At 38.7% G+C, this 20,828-nt stretch overlaps 2 protein-coding genes across 6 annotated transcripts; both read right to left on the bottom strand.

Moving 5' to 3' along the window:
• Positions 1 to 314: 314 nt before the first annotated feature.
• Positions 315 to 7,692, bottom strand: LOC132645963 (uncharacterized). Of its 3 annotated transcripts, XM_060363256.1 has the most exons (8): positions 6,928 to 7,671; positions 4,555 to 4,632; positions 4,325 to 4,467; positions 3,902 to 3,972; positions 3,610 to 3,705; positions 1,092 to 1,184; positions 850 to 951; positions 315 to 728 (listed from the first exon to the last, which is right to left on the bottom strand). In XM_060363256.1, the coding sequence occupies exons 1-7, from the start codon at positions 7,321 to 7,323 to the stop codon at positions 869 to 871; spliced, it is 960 nt and encodes a 319-aa protein (XP_060219239.1). In that variant the 5' UTR covers positions 7,324 to 7,671; the 3' UTR covers positions 315 to 728; positions 850 to 868. The 3 variants fall into 3 exon arrangements, with proteins under 3 accessions (XP_060219239.1, XP_060219241.1, XP_060219240.1); XM_060363258.1 differs by lacking the exons at positions 315 to 728; positions 850 to 951 and adding an exon at positions 2,175 to 2,245 and having other exon boundaries at positions 1,106 to 1,184; positions 6,928 to 7,692; XM_060363257.1 differs by lacking the exons at positions 315 to 728; positions 850 to 951 and having other exon boundaries at positions 1,106 to 2,245; positions 6,928 to 7,691.
• Positions 7,693 to 8,275: 583 nt separating this feature from the next.
• On the bottom strand, positions 8,276 to 18,660 carry LOC132645962 (ATP-dependent Clp protease proteolytic subunit-related protein 3, chloroplastic). Of its 3 annotated transcripts, none has more exons than XM_060363254.1 (10): positions 18,277 to 18,660; positions 17,022 to 17,123; positions 14,466 to 14,588; positions 13,658 to 13,717; positions 13,135 to 13,231; positions 12,959 to 13,032; positions 11,999 to 12,052; positions 11,836 to 11,919; positions 11,594 to 11,718; positions 8,276 to 8,717 (listed from the first exon to the last, which is right to left on the bottom strand). In XM_060363254.1, the coding sequence occupies exons 1-9, from the start codon at positions 18,550 to 18,552 to the stop codon at positions 11,623 to 11,625; spliced, it is 966 nt and encodes a 321-aa protein (XP_060219237.1). In that variant the 5' UTR covers positions 18,553 to 18,660; the 3' UTR covers positions 8,276 to 8,717; positions 11,594 to 11,622. The 3 variants fall into 3 exon arrangements, with proteins under 3 accessions (XP_060219237.1, XP_060219238.1, XP_060219236.1); XM_060363255.1 differs by having other exon boundaries at positions 8,276 to 8,620; XM_060363253.1 differs by having other exon boundaries at positions 8,276 to 8,606; positions 18,277 to 18,659.
• Positions 18,661 to 20,828: the final 2,168 nt, after the last annotated feature.

Here is a 20,828-nt window from a genome sequence, read left to right as displayed (position 1 = left end):
TTTAAGGTTTTGGGTTTAACGATCTAGGTTGCTTAGAATTCAATACTCTTCCATTTTTTTATTTTTTTTTTAAGATTTCTCAATTCTGTCATATTCCCAACCACCCCCCCCCCCCCCCCCCCCCCTCCCCAAAACAAAACCAATTGCTTTTCTCCCATGTACCCATGCAACTCATAAGAAACAACAAATTAGATCTGTGTAATTTACAGGATTGCTTTCTTTGGCAGAACAGAAGTTAAACATATAAGTTAAATTGATTTGAACACTACATCTACGGCTTTACACTACCATAAGGAAAATTAGTTCACAACAGCTAAGAGACAACAGACTGAAAACCCTTTTGACTAATGACCTTTTTGAAATACAATATTCAATTACAAACACGAGATCCAGGATTTGCAGTTTATAGATTCTTAAAAAACCTCAAATTAATATTATAACAATACCTAGGTTCAAGTAAAATATTTATAGAAATTTAATGGATTTCTTATTATAAGTCAGTGGCATAGACAAAAGCTACTCAATCGGGAACTCATAAGTCGTACGCTAATCGTTTCATTGTCCAAGCTTCATAGTATAATCGGGAGAGGATATTCTGCCAAAAAGATTGCCCCTTCACAAACTAAATGACTTTAAGACTTTCAATTCCAACAGTAAAATCTTCGTCAGATATCCTTTTTCCAAGCAACCATCCACTTGAATGCGCTAGAATCAACTACTGATAGCAGCTGCAGGCGTAGTAAACATTTCAAAGATGCATTTTGATTCAGGCAGAGAAATTCCATGACGTTGATAAGCAATATCTATAGAGCATATGGAATCTCACTTCGTGAAACTGAATTGACATACCTGAACCTTCCCAAAGAGATTAGCAAATGAAAATTTGGAACTTGGGTGTTTCACCTCCTGTGTTTAGGTAGTTAACGTCAAAAGCAACGTCCCCAAAATCATCTGGCGGACAGCAACTGATTGTATCAGAATTTATTTCCACAAGTTTTCATGACAGGGTTAACCCTTTTTTTTTTTTTTTTGATAAAGAAATGACAAGGTTAACTTTGAATTGTTGATTCAAAGATAAATCAAATTCAGACCTTCATAGAGGGTCCTGGCAATGTGAACATACTCGGGTATGAGGTCCTTGTATATGATTCCAGTTGGATGTGCATCCAAGACAACTAGGACTCCTGTCAACATGAATTTCCGAAAACAGAAGTCACAAGGTAAACAGGAGACTTTTAACCATAACGGTTTCATCGCTCTATCTTTTTCCAACTAATCCTGATTATCATCGATAATCATTCTTACAGATCACCAGGATGTTAATTGTTATCCAATTAGATCTTTTTTTTTTTTTTGGGTAGCTTGAACTAGGTAACGGAAAAGGGCCAAAATTACCCTGAACTTTGGAAAATAGTTCATCCATACCCTTCGTTATACTTTAGGATCAATTATACCCTTACCGTTATACTATGGGGTCAATTATACCCTTATGTCTAACAGCTGCCACGTGACATACCCTTCAAAATTATTTTTTACCCACTAAAATAACCCAACCCGACCCGAAATTTTTTTTCTAGCCAAGGGGTAATGGGTTGAGTCCGTATCACTTTGGCTGGAAAAAAAAAATTCGGATCGGATCGGGTTGGGTTATTTTAGTGGGTAAAAAATTATTTGAGGGGAAAATAATTTTGAAGGGCTGGGATGATGTCACGTGGCAGCTGTTAGACATAAGGGTATAATTGACCTCATAGTATAACGGTAAGGGTATAATTGGCCCTAAAGTATAACGAAGGGTATGGATGAACTATTTTCCAAAGTTCAGGGTAATTTTGGCCCTTTTCCGACTAGGTAATATAACCTAATTGAACAGTGGTTTACTTGAAGCCCAAATAACATTGAGAACTTTTTCGTTATGATACTGTCCATCTTCACCATTTGCTCTCATTCAACTGAACCCGGAACTTGCCTCTGCTGACCTACCGCTCCCCCTCAAGAGTACTGAAGTGTAACTCAACATAAAAAGGTGAATGTCATAGAACCCAACAAGCAGGGGCTCTAAGTCATTAAAGACGTCATTGATTGTTCACAAAGTCAAAAAGTAACACAAAGTTCTTTACGACTAAACTTTTGCCAACCACAGAAAGACAATTAGACAAATTGATAGAGGTGTCTACCATGTCTTTTTATCCGATAAGACACCTCACTGATCTCCCCTGGGAGTTAGAAAGACCCTCCACCAACGTGTCTTCAAAAACAAAAGGAAATTAGTAATCTGAAGAAAAGTGAAAAGGGATCCAAAGTAAAAGTTGGTTTAGGAACTAAAGGACAGTACGGTGCACAAAGCATCTCATGTTAGCAGTAACACATTCATTACAACTTAAGACTGAAAGCCCTTATATCTTTCACAACTTTCAGCAATCTAGCACCTTACTGTATTTATAAAGTGACTCTATTTTCTTGAAGACAAACCATGCTCAGTTTATAGTTACTTATCAAGACAAGTATTTAACAGCCGACCTTCCTCTGCTCTATGAAGCTTTGTAGTTGGAGAATTTTGTCAAGATACTGAGAAAAATAATACTCGAGAAACATGGCCAAACATAAGGAAAGCTAAAAAGAGATGTGGAACCCTGCTAAGAAAGATCTATGAAGGAACATTAGTAGATATTTCTGAAATTCCAGAAAAGGGGATATGGACAAATCACTTAGAGCCCGTTTGGATTGGCTTATAAGTTGCTTATAAGCTGTTTTAAGCTTTTTTAAGTGTTTGGCTGGCCAGCTTAAAGTCATTTTGTGCTTAAAATAAGCTCAAAAAAATAATTGGGCCCATTTGACTTAGCTTATCTAAAGCAGCTTATAAGCTGAAAACAACTTATAAGCCAAAAAAAATAAGTTAGACTACCCCAACTTATTGTTTTTAGCTTATAAGCTATTTTTAGCTTATAGGCATAAGCCCATCCAAACAGGCTATTAGTTCTAGCGACGGGGTCACCTTTCTTTAGAAATTCACCATCATGTCCGCTACTTTAGCCAAAGAACACTCAAAGGGTTTATTACAAAATAAAGAAAAGTTCCTCACAGTGACTTTGTTTGTCAAAGACGCAAACGGGAAACAAGAGGAAATTTAGGTGATATGTGAACGCTCTTATCCCTGTGATACATGCCAGAACAGTGTTCATCAACAGCCCCATATCTTGCTGAAGAATCTTGGTAACACGTTAAACTCCTAACTATAGGCTATAGCTGCATTTCTGCTGCTGTAAGAAACTACTTCAAGTTTAAGCTGATCCGATTAGCTTGGATTGAGTCATATAGTTGATCAACTCCATTAGAACTAAGATCCTACAATCATAATGTCCACTTTACATCCCACCCCCACACCCCACACCCCACACCCCACACCCCACACCCCCAAAAAAAAGACAAAAAAGAAGAAAAGAGGTCAAATAAGAGAATGCAAGTTGTAGACAGATGCTTCTGCATCTTTGACATGGTCTGGGCAGAAAAGTACACTGCACTGGGAAACATTCCACTACAATTGTAATTTGAGAACTACTTCTTTTTCTCTTTTTAGGGAATGGGTCATCTAGGCACATCAAAGACACATACCTGGTGCTAACCATTCTTTTGTGGAGTTGCTAGCTAATGGAGCTAGCCACAATATATTTCGCAAATTCATTGAATCATCATAAGAGACGTTAGATCCTGAGATCAATAAAACCTAAGATGAGTATAAAGAACATCATTATTGTCTTTTTAATAATAATAATATTAATACCAAAAATTTGCAAGGTTAGAAACATTGATGGGTTGAAGACTGTTGCTGGTAAATAAAGTTTGAGAAAATCCAATTCTGAACATTCAGTTGATCTCAAAGGAAGCGGTTAAGATGCTGACGTACCTATTTGGCAGTAGCCCATGTTGCAAGGGAAGACTTCCTTATCATATGCTGGATACTCCTTAGCATGGAACCTGGAAAAGTGTTTGCACCTTTGAGTCACGAGCATCTCACACACACAAGACAACAACGAAAGAACAATTGCGCTTAAATCATACACAAGTTGGGATCACTATATTCTCCAGTTTTCTCTCATCCTAGTTTCATTTTATTATTTACCAACGGAAGAAGCAAAAGAAACACTTGAAAGAAAAAAATATCCTTCCAAATATCCGATTAGCCAAATAATTAAGTGCAAACTGATTGCATTTGCTTGGTCATTTACAATGAAGAGTTCTTAGGTCCTGAATTTTGTGGAACACTCAAGCAACAGAAGCACCATTTGTCTGATGTGTGCACAAGATGGTGAAGGGCATGTCAACTTACAAAATCCCAAGCCTTCCAGAGTCTCTCGCAAGAAAGACATGACCATGAAAGAAGTCAAAGCGCGACAATGATACATTCAGCCCTACACTAGGTCCCCGAGCAACAATCATTTCAAACAAAAGTTCAAGGTATGAATTTATCTCCTACAAAACAACAATTGAATTAAACATCAACCGTTAACCAGAAATCCTCATTTCAAGAGGATCTAGAAGTTCCATTTTAATGCTGACCTCATTAATAAAAAGTCTCCCATAAGGAGTTCTAGTAAGTTCACATCTGTCTTCCTTTGATCCTTCAATGTCAGGAACCTACACATTGAAGAGGATGCACTTACTGTCAAATTTAGCTGAGGAAGACAATTGAAAGAGGAAGCACTTCAATAAATTGCTAGTGACTTAGAGACCCTATTAGTAAGGGCCATCCACAAAGTTTTTAGATGGACATCACGGGCTAAAACTGTCTATTTTTTGCCCTCTGAAATTCGATCCTTACTCAAGTTAACAATATTGTACAAAGAATGCACCAATTAAATTTCCAACAATGTTAGTATGTGAATGATGATCAACACCTCTTTGTGATGCAGCCACCCGAGGCATTATGAAAGGCCAAAAATGTACATATCCTTGTGCATTTATCATTTATCTGTTTACAAACTTCGACACAAATGCTTTCATGACATAAGAAGATAAAAGCTAGAACTATTTGTTTTGCAGTTCTTTATAGAATTATAATAGGTATGTAGCCCTGAGTTAGTGTTGCCAGAGGCAAATAATGCACAACCTTAACTTCTCCATTTTTTTTTTATTAGTAAGGACTAATGACAATATACTGCCAGCAAACCTTAATAATATACTGCCAGCAATAAGGTGGTGCCTCGTATTAGCGTATATACAAGTTGTGCCTTTTACAAAGAACAAAAGAAGGACCTCTTCTATACAAAAGTTACTCCTCGAATGAGCTAATGAAATCTGCCATCTTGTGCACATCATATACATTTTGTAGCCTACACCAGACAACCTTAGTTTTTTCCTTTCCACTTCTTGCATCTACTTTTTGAATTTTTGCAGTTACCCACCCTTTACCTCCGGATCACGTTCTTTAAACATTTACACTTCACAGTTATTTGTATCTCCCTATGAGTATAGGCTAATCTTAAAATTTTTAGATTGACATACAAGCTAATAGTGTCTCTCTTTTTCCCTCTGAAATTCATTCTTAACACAAGTTATAGGTAAGATATTTTGAGTACATCTTAATAATATAGTACAGTGCACCAATTAACATTCCAGCTACATTAATATAATATGTGAATGGTGATCAACTCTCCTTGTCAAGAGGCCACTAAGGCATTATAAAAAGCCCAAAAATGCATGCACCTCCATGCACGCTTATGTCCTCATGTCATCCCAATTCTCAATTACCAAATTTGCTAGATTAGGTCCCTTACCCGCCCTGCCCTGCTAAAGTTTAAGTCCTTAGCCTGCCTCATTGCCATCCCTATATCCGCTTTTTGAATTTTTGCAGTTATCCATTGTCTTCCTCCAAATCAAGGTTTCTGGAAGTCTCACTACTCAGTTATTTGTTTCGTATATTTTGAGTTTTCCATTGCACTTGGCACTTCTATAACCTGTTTCATTTACTTAAATCACTATACTAACACCTTTCAAAACTGTTCAGCTTTGTGAAATGATGTGTTACACATTTGTTACTAGCAATTTTTGAAACCGGTAACTCATTTGTCACTAGCAATTTGAAACAAGAACGAGATAACAGCATGCTCAGTTTAATATATCTGATTACTTTTCCTAGTTCTCCTTTTATGTTGTTTCTACTATGGAAACAAAAATTGAACAATTAGCTTCAAAGAGCAATAATAGATTATCCTCAAGGAAATCTTGATCACAACATCATGCACTGTATACAATGAGCTGAAATAATTGGATTTGCTTTTGCAATGAAACAAATGAACAAATGTCTTATCTAATTTACACAAAAGTCTTAAAATCTAATTACAAGTAATTCCCAACCGTAAACATGCATAGTTAGTCAAAGTGATATGGTAAGTAACAAGTGGTAACTGGTTAAATTATACTGTAAGGGGTCGTTTGGTTTGAAGACAAGTAATGTTGAGATTAGTCATACTAGGATTATTTATTATTGACTGTTTGGTTTGTTATTTTAAAAATAACATGCATTGCATAATTTCTAAGAAGAAGATATTTGTTTACAAAAATACCCTCCACCTTTATTTAGTAGAAAAAAGGGGTTGAGAGACCTCAAGGATAGTTTTGTCATTTTCATTGTTTTATCTAGGTGAGCCGAGGGTCTTTCAGAAACAGTCTCTCTACCTTTATAAGGTAGGGGTAAGGTCTGCGCTTGTGGGATTACACTGGTTATATTGTTGTTGTGTTGTTTTATGTAGGGATTAGTGGATAACTAATCTTGATACTATTATTCCACCATCTGGCAAGGACATTCCTGTACTATGTCAAATCCTGGGATAACTTATCCCACAATTGGTAACCAAATAAGGGATATCGAACATACGTAACGACCCCTAAATAATGTGAGTTAAATCAAAGTAGATTAAGATGAAAACTGACAGGTATGACAGTTGGATCAAGAGTCCTTTGAATAGAGGCAGTATCACCACCAGAATCAACGGCAAGCCGAGCGAGCTCCATCACGGGGGCCGGGGGCCACCAAATAAGCTCATTCTCTTCACTTATACTCCTTCTTCCATTACTCAACGATCGTCTATTTGAAGCCGGAGAAAAAGGGACGAGGAATTTGAAGCAAGATTGGAGTTGGCGCGCCTCTTGAGAGTTTACAGATAAGGCTTGTTGAGGTGGGCCCAACAGAGCAAGCAAATCGGAGCATGAGGCCTTGGGTACGGGTAGTTTGAGTATGCGATAGGAAGTGCAAGTGGCAGTGTATGAAGCGGCGAGTGAAAGAGAGAAGAAGAAGGCGAATTTTAAAGAGAATAATGGTTGCCTCATCTTTCTTCTCCCCTCAGAAAATTGGAGTCAACCCACTAATCGCATTGGCTTTCAATTGAGATATGTGGATTTTAGATTTTACACTAGTAGTACATTAATTGCCCATGCGACCTCCTAGATCCTTTTTTCTCTTGATCTTTTGGGGGGCAAAATTATATTATAGATTAAAGAAATATACAAAGATCGTGCTTAGATGATTACAATTTACATTTACAAAATGCTACTATATGATTTCTGTGCGCTTTTGTATAGTTTGTTACGGTAAATGGTCAGACAGTAGACAGTAAATTTTTCTTTGGTCTTGAGTGAGACTGAACTAAACCTCCAGAAGTGTGTGTAGAATTTGGAAATAACCTCTCTTTTCTTTCATGGAGTATTTTTCTTGAGGAAATGATAAAAATGGTCTCTGATATTTGAGGGTAGATTTAAAACAATCCCTCGAGTATGCACTAAACAGTTTGATCTTTTAAGTTTTGCTCTAACATACGAATTTAGAGTATATTGACAGTGTCTATTTAATGACAGTGCATTATTAAGTCTCGACTTCTTGACAACTTATAGCCACAAAAGTTTTTCACAGTACTCCACGAGATGACCTTTCAAACTACTCAAGGAAAAAATACCAGATAGAAACGTGAATAAATTCTTATTTGTTGCCTCGCAAAAAACATTCTCTAGTACACTCTACCCTCTCCAGACCGATCACAGGGCTGTCTGGTTGGAAACAAGTTATCCCAGAATAACTTATCCTGAGATTAGTAATCCCGAAATTAGTTATTCCACCCACCCACAGGGATAAAAAAACAGTACAATCCCAAGATTAGTTATACCATCATTTTATCTCAACCAAACGTGGAATGAATTCATCTCAAATATAATATTTATCCTTACCCCTTGTACCAAACGAGCCTTGAGTATGTTATTATTGTTGTTGTTGCGGGGCAAAAAGCTGTTATAAGATGACAACATAAAACTTCATATACCAAAAGAAAAATTTGTCACCGAGGAATCTAGTCAGTAAAGGGGCCATGAGATAATAATGGTCTAACTCACAAATTCAGAAAACGACAATAACATGTTGTGTACAAAGCTTTTTATCCAAGCTAGAACCCTATTCTTGGTTGCTATGAGCAAATATCCCACCATAACACTGTATAATCTTGGAGAGCTACAGCAAGTGCGTCCATTTCAGGACTTGCTCAAAGCAGAATTCTCTCTCATTCGGTAACTCTTTTCTTGTGAAATGAACTCCTTGATGGTTGAAACGCTTCCATCAATATTCCCTGCCAATGAATAGCTAGAAGAGCTTAATAGGATCATAAAGTCTCTAAAACAGCTGAGCAGGATAGCTGCTTCTCCAAAAGATATTTGCTACTGAACGCAGTGTATGATACCTAATAAACCAAAGAAAACGTATAAACTTGACTCATTAACACTAAAAACTAGAAAAGCGAAAAACTAAATGCTTCCACGAATCCCTCATGCAACAGTAAAACAGGATGGAGAATAACATTCGTGTATAATCATTTTTTAATGGTATGGTGCCTGGGCCAAGCTTGTGCACACCTCGGCTAGTCCACCATGTACATGCTACCTCCCACCAGCAAAGGCACCGGATAACTTTACCCACCAAGGCTCAAATAGATGAGAAGAAATTACCTTTTTGAGTATCAACATTCGGATTAGTCGATCAACAATGTACAAGTGAAGCTCCACATATAGGAAGGGGCAACGGACAACATAGAAGGTAATAATCTTTATTTCTAATATGGTATGTAACTACTCCCTCCGGATCTAAAAGAGTGTCCACTTAGCCTTTTTTTCTTGGGTCAAAAAGAGTGTTCACTTATCACATCAAGAAAGAACTAACCTTATCTTTCCAGATTTGCCCCTATTAAGTGTTATGTGATCAAATCCCAATACCTATTTAATTAAGGACAGTTTAGTCAAATTACCTATTTTTTTCTAGGAGTACGTATTAAGGGATGTGCAAATGGCTAAGTGGACACTCTTTTTGATCCGGAGGGAGTATTGAATACTTAATTACAGAATATCTTAAAGTATCCCATATAATATTTACAATATGTTCTTCATTTAAGTTCCATGCATCTAAACACTATTAACTTTTTCTCTCAACATTCAACACACTCTTTCAAACGCAAAGTGGAAAAAACAACTTGAGTTAGGTTATTTTCAAAACCAAACAGATTGCCACCATGATTTCCTTAAGAATAATGCACAATCATCAAAAGGAAAAATCCTGCTAGAATTCGTCCTCTAATGAGTCGTCAGTCATTGGCAGTTGCACAAAGATAGTGCTAGAGTTCTCCCTCTGGTACCCGCAAGGGTGGCTCAGCTGGTTGAGCATAGGGCTTCCATAATGGAGATCTCAGTTTCGAGAGGGGATTTGCTTTCTGGGTTGAATTGGTCGCACGGGGCTTGCCTAATGCAGGTTATCTCTCCTGTGTGGTTTGAGAGCTATTGCAAATGAGCGGAGTTCACCTTGTGCGCACCCGAAGGGTAGCCGCTGCGGGTTCCCTTGTCAAAAAAAATAGAGTTCTCCCTCTGGTCATTGGCAATTGCACAACGATAGAAAGTGATTCCTGTACTACACATGGAAATCTATTTTTTTTTTTTCAGTCCCTAGAAAGATGTATGGTTCTGCAAAATTTCTGACACTATTAACATAATTTCGATTGGTGAATCAATGACAAGAAATACAAAGTTTAGAGAAGAGATTGCTGGCCGCAGTAAAGATGAGTAGCATTGGTTGTTATATAGATGAACAACGCCAGTCTCCGTACAGAGAGAATGCCTATACAATCATTGGACAGATAAGCGGGCACCGATAGCAGAGAGAGGAAGGTCGCCAAGAAGAGGAGTGTCGAACACCAGGAAAGAAGAATTTCCATGATTTGTTTATTCTATGCAATAATCCAGAGAGCACAATAGATGAGATTTAGAGTGCACAGCGCTGGAACATGACTTTCAGAAGACTGTTGAATGATTGGGAGTTGGAAAGGGTGGCCAACCTGTTAAGCATAATTGGTGATTTCAATGGTACCAACACTGAACCAGACTCCCTGAGATGGAGGCGCAATAGTGATGGGAAATTCTCAGTAAACAGGGATTACAAAAGGGAGTGCAATCTGCAGAATAGAGAGCAGCCAAAGCTATGAGAAACTTATGGAAGTGCCCAGCTCCAAACAAGGTGAAATGCTTCACATAGTTGGTGGCAAGGAGGGCTTGTTTGACACATGAAGTTTTAAAGAGAAAAGGTGCCATCATAGTTTCCAGATGTTTCTTGTGCAATGAAACAGATGAAACCAACAAGCATATATTTCTACATTGCAAATTCACTGCACAATTGTGGTCCTTATTTCTCAACATGACACAGACAAAATGGACTATGCCTGAACACACTGCAGACTCGCTTAGTGGTTGGATGAAGAAGGGAGGCAGTAAAAGTGGGAAGAAATGGAGGAGGATAATACCACACTGCATATGGTGGACAGTTTGGAGGGAGAGGAATGGGAGATGTTTTAAAGATAAATCCAATTCCATTCAGAAAGTCGAATCTACTTTTGGTGTAAAGAAATAGGATTAGAAGATATAGATCAGTTTGTAGATTTATTAAAATCTCTGTAAGTATTTCTATTTCCTTGTTTACGCTTGTGCTGTAACACTTTTTGAAGGTCGCCAGCATGTCCTAAATGCTGAGGAATACACAATTACCAGTTTAAAAAAAAATAGAAGAAGAAAATCATTAGCCTGGTACACAGCATACGGCCAGGCTCTGTTGGCAGGCAAAACGTAGAGGCTCTTATACCATGTGAAAAATGATAAAAGATACAACATCCGTTGAAGAGATGAACAGTTCCAACAGCCAAGAGAGGAAGGCCGGCTGCCAAGCGAGTACTTGAAGTTGCTTAAGTCTGTATTGAGATTGTACAGGCTCTGATGCTATTGTGAAGAAAAATTGATCAAGGATTAACTCAATCCAAAAGCTAAATCAAGAGGTGAAAATTACCCAAAAACCACATAAAGAAATTATAACTCATACCCTCAACCAAGGTAGGACTCTTAACACCGAGCGCACACCCAAGACTGAACATTTGGACAGTGGATGGCAATTACATAAGGGCCAAAACATCGTGCGAACGCACTGCCCCTAGATCCTAGTTTATATATAAACCTAATTTTATTTTTTGTTTGATGTGTTATTAACCCACATTTACCTACTGAAAAGACAAATAGGAAAAGAGAATACCATCAGATTATATATCATCTTGGAAGAACCTAAATAGCATCAGCAACTCTAATGCCTGCATTCTTGTCCCACACATCTGGGGCAGCAACATCTGCCATAATCTGCTCCTGGCCACGCCAAAGAATCTGAAACACAAGAACTGGCGTTAGTAAGAAAAGCCACCTATAAACCTTTAGCACCTCGAACAACTTCAGAAGAAAATTAAGACATGACATAGTTGACATGATAATGAATTTATTTACCTTATCGATGACGCCAAATTCTTTAGCTCTGGTAGAATCCATGTAAAATGGTCTTCTCATCGCATTGGCAACAGTCTCTTCCGACTGGTAAGATACAACAGATGCTATTATGCCTTCTGTTTGATTACAAATGGACAACAAGCAAGAAATATCCCCTACTTACATTGTCAGTATGTTTAGCCAAAAGCTTGACAAGGGTGTCTCTGTTTATGATTACCTGCAAAAGAGAATAGTCAGCTGATCAATCCCATTAGAATATATTCAGGTTCACAAAGTAAGAGCTCATGCGTAAATAAGACAGCTTGTGATGAACTCATCCAGGGTAGTTCAGTTTGTCATTGAGATGGATTTATTTTGAGAACATACACCATCCTGTGGGAATTGTCTACACTGAACATGCTATAGAAATTTGAATAGGCCATAATTGACTAAAATACCAACAATCAAAAAAACTGACTAGAATACCCTTAACTATAGTAGTAGTTTACCTTTTAACAATTTAATAATTACGTACTTAACAATCAATTGTATGTTCTTTATTTCTAGAACAAGTAAGTCACAACCTTCGCACGTATTCATCAGACACACATATAAACAAAAGATTCAAAGCAATCTTTGGATCCCCCCCCCCCCACCCCCACCCTTGCCACTACACTGGAACCTTCCCTTCTATCAAGGGGATTCAACAATTCATATATAACAGGAAAAAATCATTTTAGCTCGATTTTTGCGGTACAACTTTTTGGTGATGGGGATTCAATTGAACCCCCTTGCCTCCCTTTAGCTCAGACTCGGCAATACAAATGCTGAGATAACGGAACACTTTATAACAGTCTAAGCCAAACTCAACAAACAATGGGGCAACATGTTAACTAAGACCATGAAAGTTTCAATTTCGATTAATATCATGAGCTTTCTTTCAAAACCCATTGGCTGGATGTGTATAGTTACTGACAAATATTAAGAAATTTGGCATTCTTGATGTAAGAATTTTTATCAACTTGAAAAAATATTAAGAAAGAATTTTTACCATCATGCATTAAGCTCTACCAGTCACTACCGTGAAGACACATCTGTTTTGTAGCTTAAATGGAAGATAACTAAAAGAGAACATCACACTAACCTCCTTTGCCCGAATGAAAACATCGCTGGCCGCCATTAATCCAGATGATGGCGCACGGGGCTGTTGAATCATGGCTGGAATATAAATAAATCCAAACATCACAAATCATTAAAAAGATTGCAAATGAAATAAAATACATGTCAAAATTGTAAACAAAGAACAAGAAAACTTGACACCTTTGGAATGTGGCATCATAAACCTTTTGCCCTTACTACCAGCTGCAAGCAAGAGACATGCTTGACCTATGGCAGCCCCAACCGCTACAGTGTGTATCTGCACAGGTAATTGACAACCTGAGAGTGCTAACAAAAATCATAAATGAAGCAGGCTGAACTATGCTTTCAGAAGTAAATATGAAGTTATGTGCTTCCTCTGAACGTCTGGAGATTAAGGTAGCAACTACTTATACATTGTCCCAATTAAGTTTGACACAAAGACTGTAACCGACTTTGAGAAAAGCCAAAACTCTCATGCAGATTCAGAACAATCAGACAAAAAAGAAAAGAAAACCAACTTATCTTTAAACAAAATCATAGGTCAAAAAGCCAATGTTGCTTGTTCTTATCCAGTAAATTTGACTAAAGACAAGAAGGCCTAGATAAGACAAAATTCGACGTTCTCCTGCTAGATTAAAATGGAACACTTTATATCAAGAACTAAAAACTATTTGCTGGTGTACAGAGGAGTTGGAAAGCTTACCTCGTTTTTTAGTTGCATCATGGCATCATAAATTGCAAAACCTTCTGATTCCATACCAACCTATATTGATAAAATATCCCAACATCGGTTAATTTGAGCATAGTATCAACCCCAACACCAAATACTCATCAAGCACAGAGAACTGTGTTCCATATTTATTTTTCTATTACTAAGGGTTCATAATTGTGGACCAGGAAAATTGTTGCACCTCATGCTTTAGACCAATCTATTTGCCTCATGTTTAAAATGAAGGCACTCCCTACTCATTTTCAGTTTATATGTTAAATTTGAAGAAGTGATCAACAAAACCACAACATAAAGTGCGAGAGCAGAAAACTTTTGAGTAAGCCAAAACCTTAGTCGTCGTGGTAACAAACTTTTCTCATAAAAACTCTTAACAGGGAGTACTTTACGGAATTCTGGCACGTTATATTTTGTCATCATACAAAGGTGTTTCGTTCAATTGTTGACCATTGACCTAAGAATGCGAAAACCATGAGCCCATCTTCATAACCATGTTAACTGTTATTAAACGTCATCAATCATCAAATATCCGCCAGCAAGTTAGAGAATAACACTTTAAATAGCTCAAAGTTGGACAAAGAGTATTTCAAAACCACTTTATCATATCAAGGATAGAAATGGAAGATACAGAAACAGCCACTTAGAAAATAATTAAAGAAAAAAACCTATTACTTCATTACTTAGCACCACTCCCCAGATATAATACACATAAACAGATGTATTATAGGTATAGAGAGAGAGAGAGAGAGAGAGGCATTCAGCATGCCCCCATATGAAAACTCACTGTTTCACCATCATCACGGGTAGTCCCAGTAGAATTTATGTACAGATAAATTGGCTCTTTAGGATCCATCCACTGTAGGTACATCAACTCTGCAATCACAAGCTCTGTGACTGCTGGCACCAACTGTAAGAAACCATGATTAGTTTGTGCTAATGAAGAAATGAAGAGTAAAGTGGACGTTTACCGAACTGCAATAGTAAATAGCAATGCACAAGTTGTTGCAAAACAGACTAGAAGTTCAGGACGTCAACATATTTATGTTTGCAAAACTCTATTGCCAAAGCACCATATAACATATCCCAAAAGGCCCAAACTTGGGCATGACTAAAAGTAGTACATCAGATGGAAACTCCAAATAGTCAAAACAAGTAGGTATCATAGTGTTCAGCTCTAAAAGGGCAGCCCGGTGCACTAAGCTCCCGCTATGCGCGGGGTCCGGGTAAGGGCCGGACCACAAGGGTCTATTGTACGCAGTCTTACCTTGCATTTCTGCAAGAGGCTGTTTCCACGGCTCGAACCCGTGACCTCTTGGTCACATGGCAACAACTTTACCAGTTACGCCTAGGTATCATAGTGTTCAGCTCTAAATTGACTAAATTAATATGAAGCCTTGGTAAAAAATGAACAACATTTGACTTCTCCATTTTGGGCAAGTTCTACAAAGTGGTGGTTAGACCGACTCTGTTGTACGGGGCAGAGTGTTGGCCAGTCAAGAACTCTCACGTGCCGAAGATGAAAGTCGCGGAAATGAGAATGCTGCGGTGGATGTGTGGGCACACTAGGAGAGATAGGATCAGGAATGAGGACATCAGGGACAAGGTGGGAGTGGCATCGGTGGAGGACAAGATGCGAGAAGCGAGGTTGAGATGGTTTGGGCATGTGAAGAGGAGAGGCATAGATGCCCCAGTGCGGAGGTGTGAGAGGTTGGCTTTGGACGGTTTTAGGAGAGGTAGAGGAAGGCCAAAGAAATATTGGGGAGAGGTGTTTAGGCAGGACTTGGCATTGTTTCAGATTACCGAGGACACGACCTTAGATAGGAGGTTGTGGAGGGCTCAGATTAGGGTAGAAGGCTAGTAGGTAGTCTCGCTTTTCTGTCGCACTAGTAGGCGTAGCTTTGCTCTACTTTTTATTGCCCTATGTTTCCTGCTTTTATGTGTTGGGTCTTGTCTCTCCATGCTGTTTTATCATGACTTCTTTGCCCTTGTTTTTTTCTCATTTTCGCATTGCTTTGATTTGCTGTCGGTATCTGACTTTTCTCCCCTTGTTTTCTTGTTTTCTTTTGAGCCGAGGGTCTTTCGGAAACAGCTTCCCTACCAAGGTGGGGGTAAGGTCTGCGTACATTTAACCCTCCCCAGACCCCACACTGTGGGATTCAACTGGGTATGTTGTTGTTGTTGTATTTGACTTCTCCATTTTAGAAAGTTTACCAGCTATAAAGGCACATAGACCTTTGCTAGTTAAGCCTACTACAAAATTTTAGCACACCAAATTAAGATAGATGGTCATTTGTACCTCCAAGCCAAGTAAACAAATAAAGACACATACATTGACATGGTATGATCAAAAAACATTTGGGCATGTTGCCTTGATTAAATAACAATAAATCATCTTTTACATGGTTTATGTTTCTTTCACAACATAGTTTCTGATGTAAACCCAATAATCATGATCATCCCTGTCACCAGAATTACAGCAATGAACCTATGATGACAAATATAGTGCACATATCAATGGGGAATGTTAGCATTATCCTCAAAGTGGAATGAAGTCAACTTTTGATGAATTAATATTTTGTAGTATAATTATAAGGGTCCTGTGACCTTTTCCTTAGGCCTGTTGTTTTTTCAGAATAGTCAAAGGAATGCAGGACTTTGTTTCTCTTTAAGAAAAATAAAGACATCTTGCTTAATCCAACAAGGAAAATAGGATAGTTGAATGGGACAAATGTAAGTAAAGTATTCTAAAGTAGCAGATCCGTCTCACATTTTTCTTTTCTTTTGGAAGGGGGCTGGGGGCTGCAGATAGGGCATGAGAACCTTGTTAATAAAATGGAACAGTACAAACAGGAGATACCCAACTAATGCAGAAAGGTTGCACTGGAGAAACAAAGTACTTAGTTTCTTTGAAGATCTAACAGCTATGTTATACATGCTGGGACGACAGTGTCCCATACAAGCATCTCAAAGAAGCGTCTGATTCACTAAGCCTTTAGATTTCAAACAACTAGGACAGAAGGGAAGAAATCATTGTTTTTGCCTCTACTGAGATTTGAACCTGAGACTTTATTTATATAATTGTTTATAAGAATGTGATTTCTGTGAGGAGAAAGGGTGGAAGGGCAGCAAAATTTACCAGGGAAAGTATATAGTTTGAGCAACAACAAGGCATTAAAGCACAAGAACCAACTAAAATAAGATGGTCAAAGGAAGTAGAAACGAGTTGAATGTTAGCCTTTAATTACAAATACCTGCTTATGCCAAAACGTTGCAAAAATCACTAATAAGCACAGGGTAACTGGGAAAATATCTGATTATGACGAAGAAGAAAATGGCATACCGGCATGCCAATATAAATTATTCTACCATGGAGCAACAAAGAGGGTAAGTCTGGTGGAGGTCTCCTCGGCCTGTGCTCATTGTATGATACTGATCTCTCCACCTGATTCACATAGCAAAAACACAGACCAAACAATACCAATCAGAACATAATAAAAACTAAACACAAAAGGCTTCCAGAAACTTGACTACTTGCTTACATATAATTAATAACACTAAAAAGTTGGAGAACAAAATCATCCCAAAGCTTAAAAAGAAATGAAGAAGGCATACCAAATGAATTCAGTCTCAGAGCAGAATCCCAACTACATAAGCAACCTAGCAGTTTCTTTCTAAAACATTCACCAATAAAATCTACAACATATGGATAAAAATAAAAAATTCTTCTGTCAAGTGTCAACACAGCCAATTCTTGTCTGAATCTAGACATAGATTTCTTATTCTTTAGAAGAAAAAAATTACATGTTTATGAAATACATAATAAAGTGCAGAGTACTCTAATTGACAGATTTCCTCCTTAGTTTTTGATAGCTGAGAAATCCCCAAAGGGTCCGTGGCGCATGGTTGGACACTCTTCTATCCTTCTCCACTTAGATATTAGGCTTTTATCTACAGTACAGTTAGAACCCGTGAGATGCGCCATCTTCTATAGTTTTTCTTTTTTTGTAATAACTGTGGTGTCCAAGCCAGCTTTTGCTCACCTAGACTAATTGCACGGGATACCTACCACCCCGCACCAGCAATAAGTCCCAAGTAACTCTGTCCACCAAGGCTAGAACAGATGGAAAGAAATCACCTGCTCCCTCCGTCTCAATTTATGTGACACTCTTTCCTTTTTGGTCAATCCCAAGAGAATGACATATTTCTATTTAGTGGCAATTTAACTTTAAACTTCTCATACTACCCTTAATTAAATGCTTTCTAACCACACATATATCTATGACTTATTTTGGACTATAAGTTTCAAAAGTTTCCCTTTCATTCTTAAACTCCGTGTCAAGTCAAACACCCTCATATAAATTGGGACGGAGGGAGTAGCGTTTTTGTATCCACTGGAATTTGAACCTGAGACCTGATAATTCCCAACCCCCTTCATTGACCACTAGGTCACACCCTTGAGTGCACCACATCTTCTATAGTTAACAAAAATATTTGAAAAAAATGTGGTCAAGGAAGACTATTTCACTACATTGCCAACAAATAGGACAGAGGACTAACAATTAATCATCTGGTACAATAAAAACTCAACTATATACCTGAGCAGGAGTAGCCATGAGCTTAGGTGAGTCATAAATGTCCAAAAAAGGCGGCATATCAGAATTTTGAGGTCTCGAGAAGAGTGCATCTGGATTATTTGCAGCAACAGATGCAAGCTTACTTAGAAATGGATCCTTAGGGTTTATAGGTGGCATGGGAATTTTCGAACTATTGGCTGCACAGCGAATGTTAAAACTACGATGTTTTAGTGGCATCGATGAAGATGAAGAACATGGAATTGAGGATGCCATAGGCAACCGTAAGCAAGTGGCCATAATTTTTTGCACAGTTGAATTTTGATTTTTTCTAGTCTCTTTCAAACGGAAGCTTGAAAGGAAGAGATTTTGAGCACAAGCAGTATCAGCTATGAGGATGTGGAATTTGGATACTGCGACTTGAACAAGTCGGGTTATGAGAGATCCGACCAGCCCATGTCGTTACATTGGAATGGGCTTAAAGAATCCGCGCAGTATCAATTTGCACGATTGAGCTTATTTGGGGGTAGTCTTTAACTTTTGTCCCTCAAATTGCTGGTCTTTAATTTTGTCCTTCTCCTAAAAAATTTTGAGTTTCGGGTTCGAATCACACTCAGTTAAAAAAATTTAAAAAAATTGAAAGAACTCTGCCTTGCAATTTTTTTTAAAATTTTGATTGAGCGGGATTTGAATCCGGAATCTCAGGGTATTTTCGATCAATTTTTTAAGCGAAGGCCAAAAATTAAAGACCAATGTCTTTGAAGAACAATCCGTACAAAAAACGTATTTACGCAAATATACCATGACCTGACCTGTTCAAGCCGTCCAATACAACTTTAAATCAGGTTTGCTATTTGATCATATATTTCACAACCTCAAGGACGAAATATATCATATTATTGACTAGTGTCTACAATAATTTACAAATTTTGAACTGTGATTAATATTCTTTCATAAGATCTTTCATATGTTCAAAAGAAATTTCTAACTGTAGTCCAAAAGGCTCATCAGTTGTAACAGAAATAAAAGGGATCATTTAATAAATAGGTACTCCAAAAATGAACAACTAGTTAAATTTATGTGCATTTTATTTATTACCAATAAAAACCGAGTAAACCAATGTATTAACCAAGTTAGCTAATATTTATACATGAGGAGATTTAAGTTGGAGTAAACATTATATTAAAAAGTTTACTAGGTTACGGGTTGCCTTCATTGTGCCTTGGTGCCTATAACCCCTGCGCGCCCCGAGCGGGCCAAAGGAGTGTCAGCCAGGCAGGCAGTGCCAGCCACGCAAGCAATGCCAGCCGCACAGGCAGTGTCAGCCGTGCGGGCAACGTGCACCGACATGGGCTCTGACGGATAAGAATCTACAATCATCTTAGATATGTTGCATTGCATATCCTAAGAGTAGCAAGGAAGTTTAGCAAGGATCTGGGATGAGCCCACAAGTCGTCGACGGACAAGCGGCCCCGTGCGAGCTTGAGTGTTAGTCCCGAGCATTTCCGAGCTATGGATAGAATCTTGGGATTTCAGGGTGAACACACCCTTCCTAGGATGTTATTGAATGTGCTTACCAAGTTTGACATCATTTAAATGTCATTTACCTAACGGCTTGACTTTGCCAAGAAGCAGTGTCAGTGTCAAAGCTTTGCCAAGAAGCAGTGTCAGTGTCAAAGCTTCTAAAGGCTATATCTCATTCCACGAGCATAGGGATGAGATGAAACTTCATGGAGGAGTGAAGGAAGTCAAGAGAAAAAGTTAGGAACAGACGGCGCCTCATTTGGAGTTCAAATCATTGAGAAAGGCCCATTGTGATTTTCAGGCAGAATCATGTCCAATGCTAAAACTTAGGTTTATTTCTTTAAAGCATATATAAGTGGGGCACATGTGTCTCAGCTCAGCCAACCTCCCCCGTGCATGCCACCATCAAGCTGCACCAAGTGAGCGACCTTGAGGGCCAACCTCAAAGGCCTGCCTAGGCATCCCCAAAGGGTCCTAGGTACCCATACGAGTTACGCAACTCTATCGGCGGCGCTCGGCCACAGGCAGCGTTGAGCGCCCAACGAGGGCCGGAGGCTTGACGTATGGACCGACTATGCCTTGCAGGCTATCCTTGAGAATGAGAAAGTCCTCCGTGCCGATTGAACACTCGAGGCACCTCTCCTAAGAGTCTTGTGTGTTGACTTGTGAGCTTGGCTTAGGTTCAGCCTCGCGAGCAAGGGTCCATTGGCCTAGACGTGCAGTCATAGGGCGACGCTGCACCATGCAGGACGGAAGTATGTCGCGAGGGCTATGTTTAGCAATGCCTCACCATAGGCATACTACAAAGGACACACATGACAAAGGTCAAGGATTTAAGAATTGCCCTACTAGGGCATTGCACCGGCCACGTGCACAGGCACCATGCCAATGTTAAGCTTGAGGATTGGACTGTGCGCGCACCAGCAACGCTCAGCGCCAAGCGAGGGACTGTCATGTCCATAGCCAACCCCAGGTGTGCGTGTAGACAAAGACCCAACATATGAAACATGCCATAGGGGCATACTAGTAAGGCAAGGCCAAGGCCTTGACAT

This window comes from Lycium barbarum, chromosome 6 (assembly GCF_019175385.1).
Source record: "Lycium barbarum isolate Lr01 chromosome 6, ASM1917538v2, whole genome shotgun sequence".
Classification (NCBI taxonomy): Eukaryota; Viridiplantae; Streptophyta; class Magnoliopsida; order Solanales; family Solanaceae; genus Lycium; species Lycium barbarum.
This window is presented reverse-complemented; position numbering and strand designations above follow the sequence as displayed.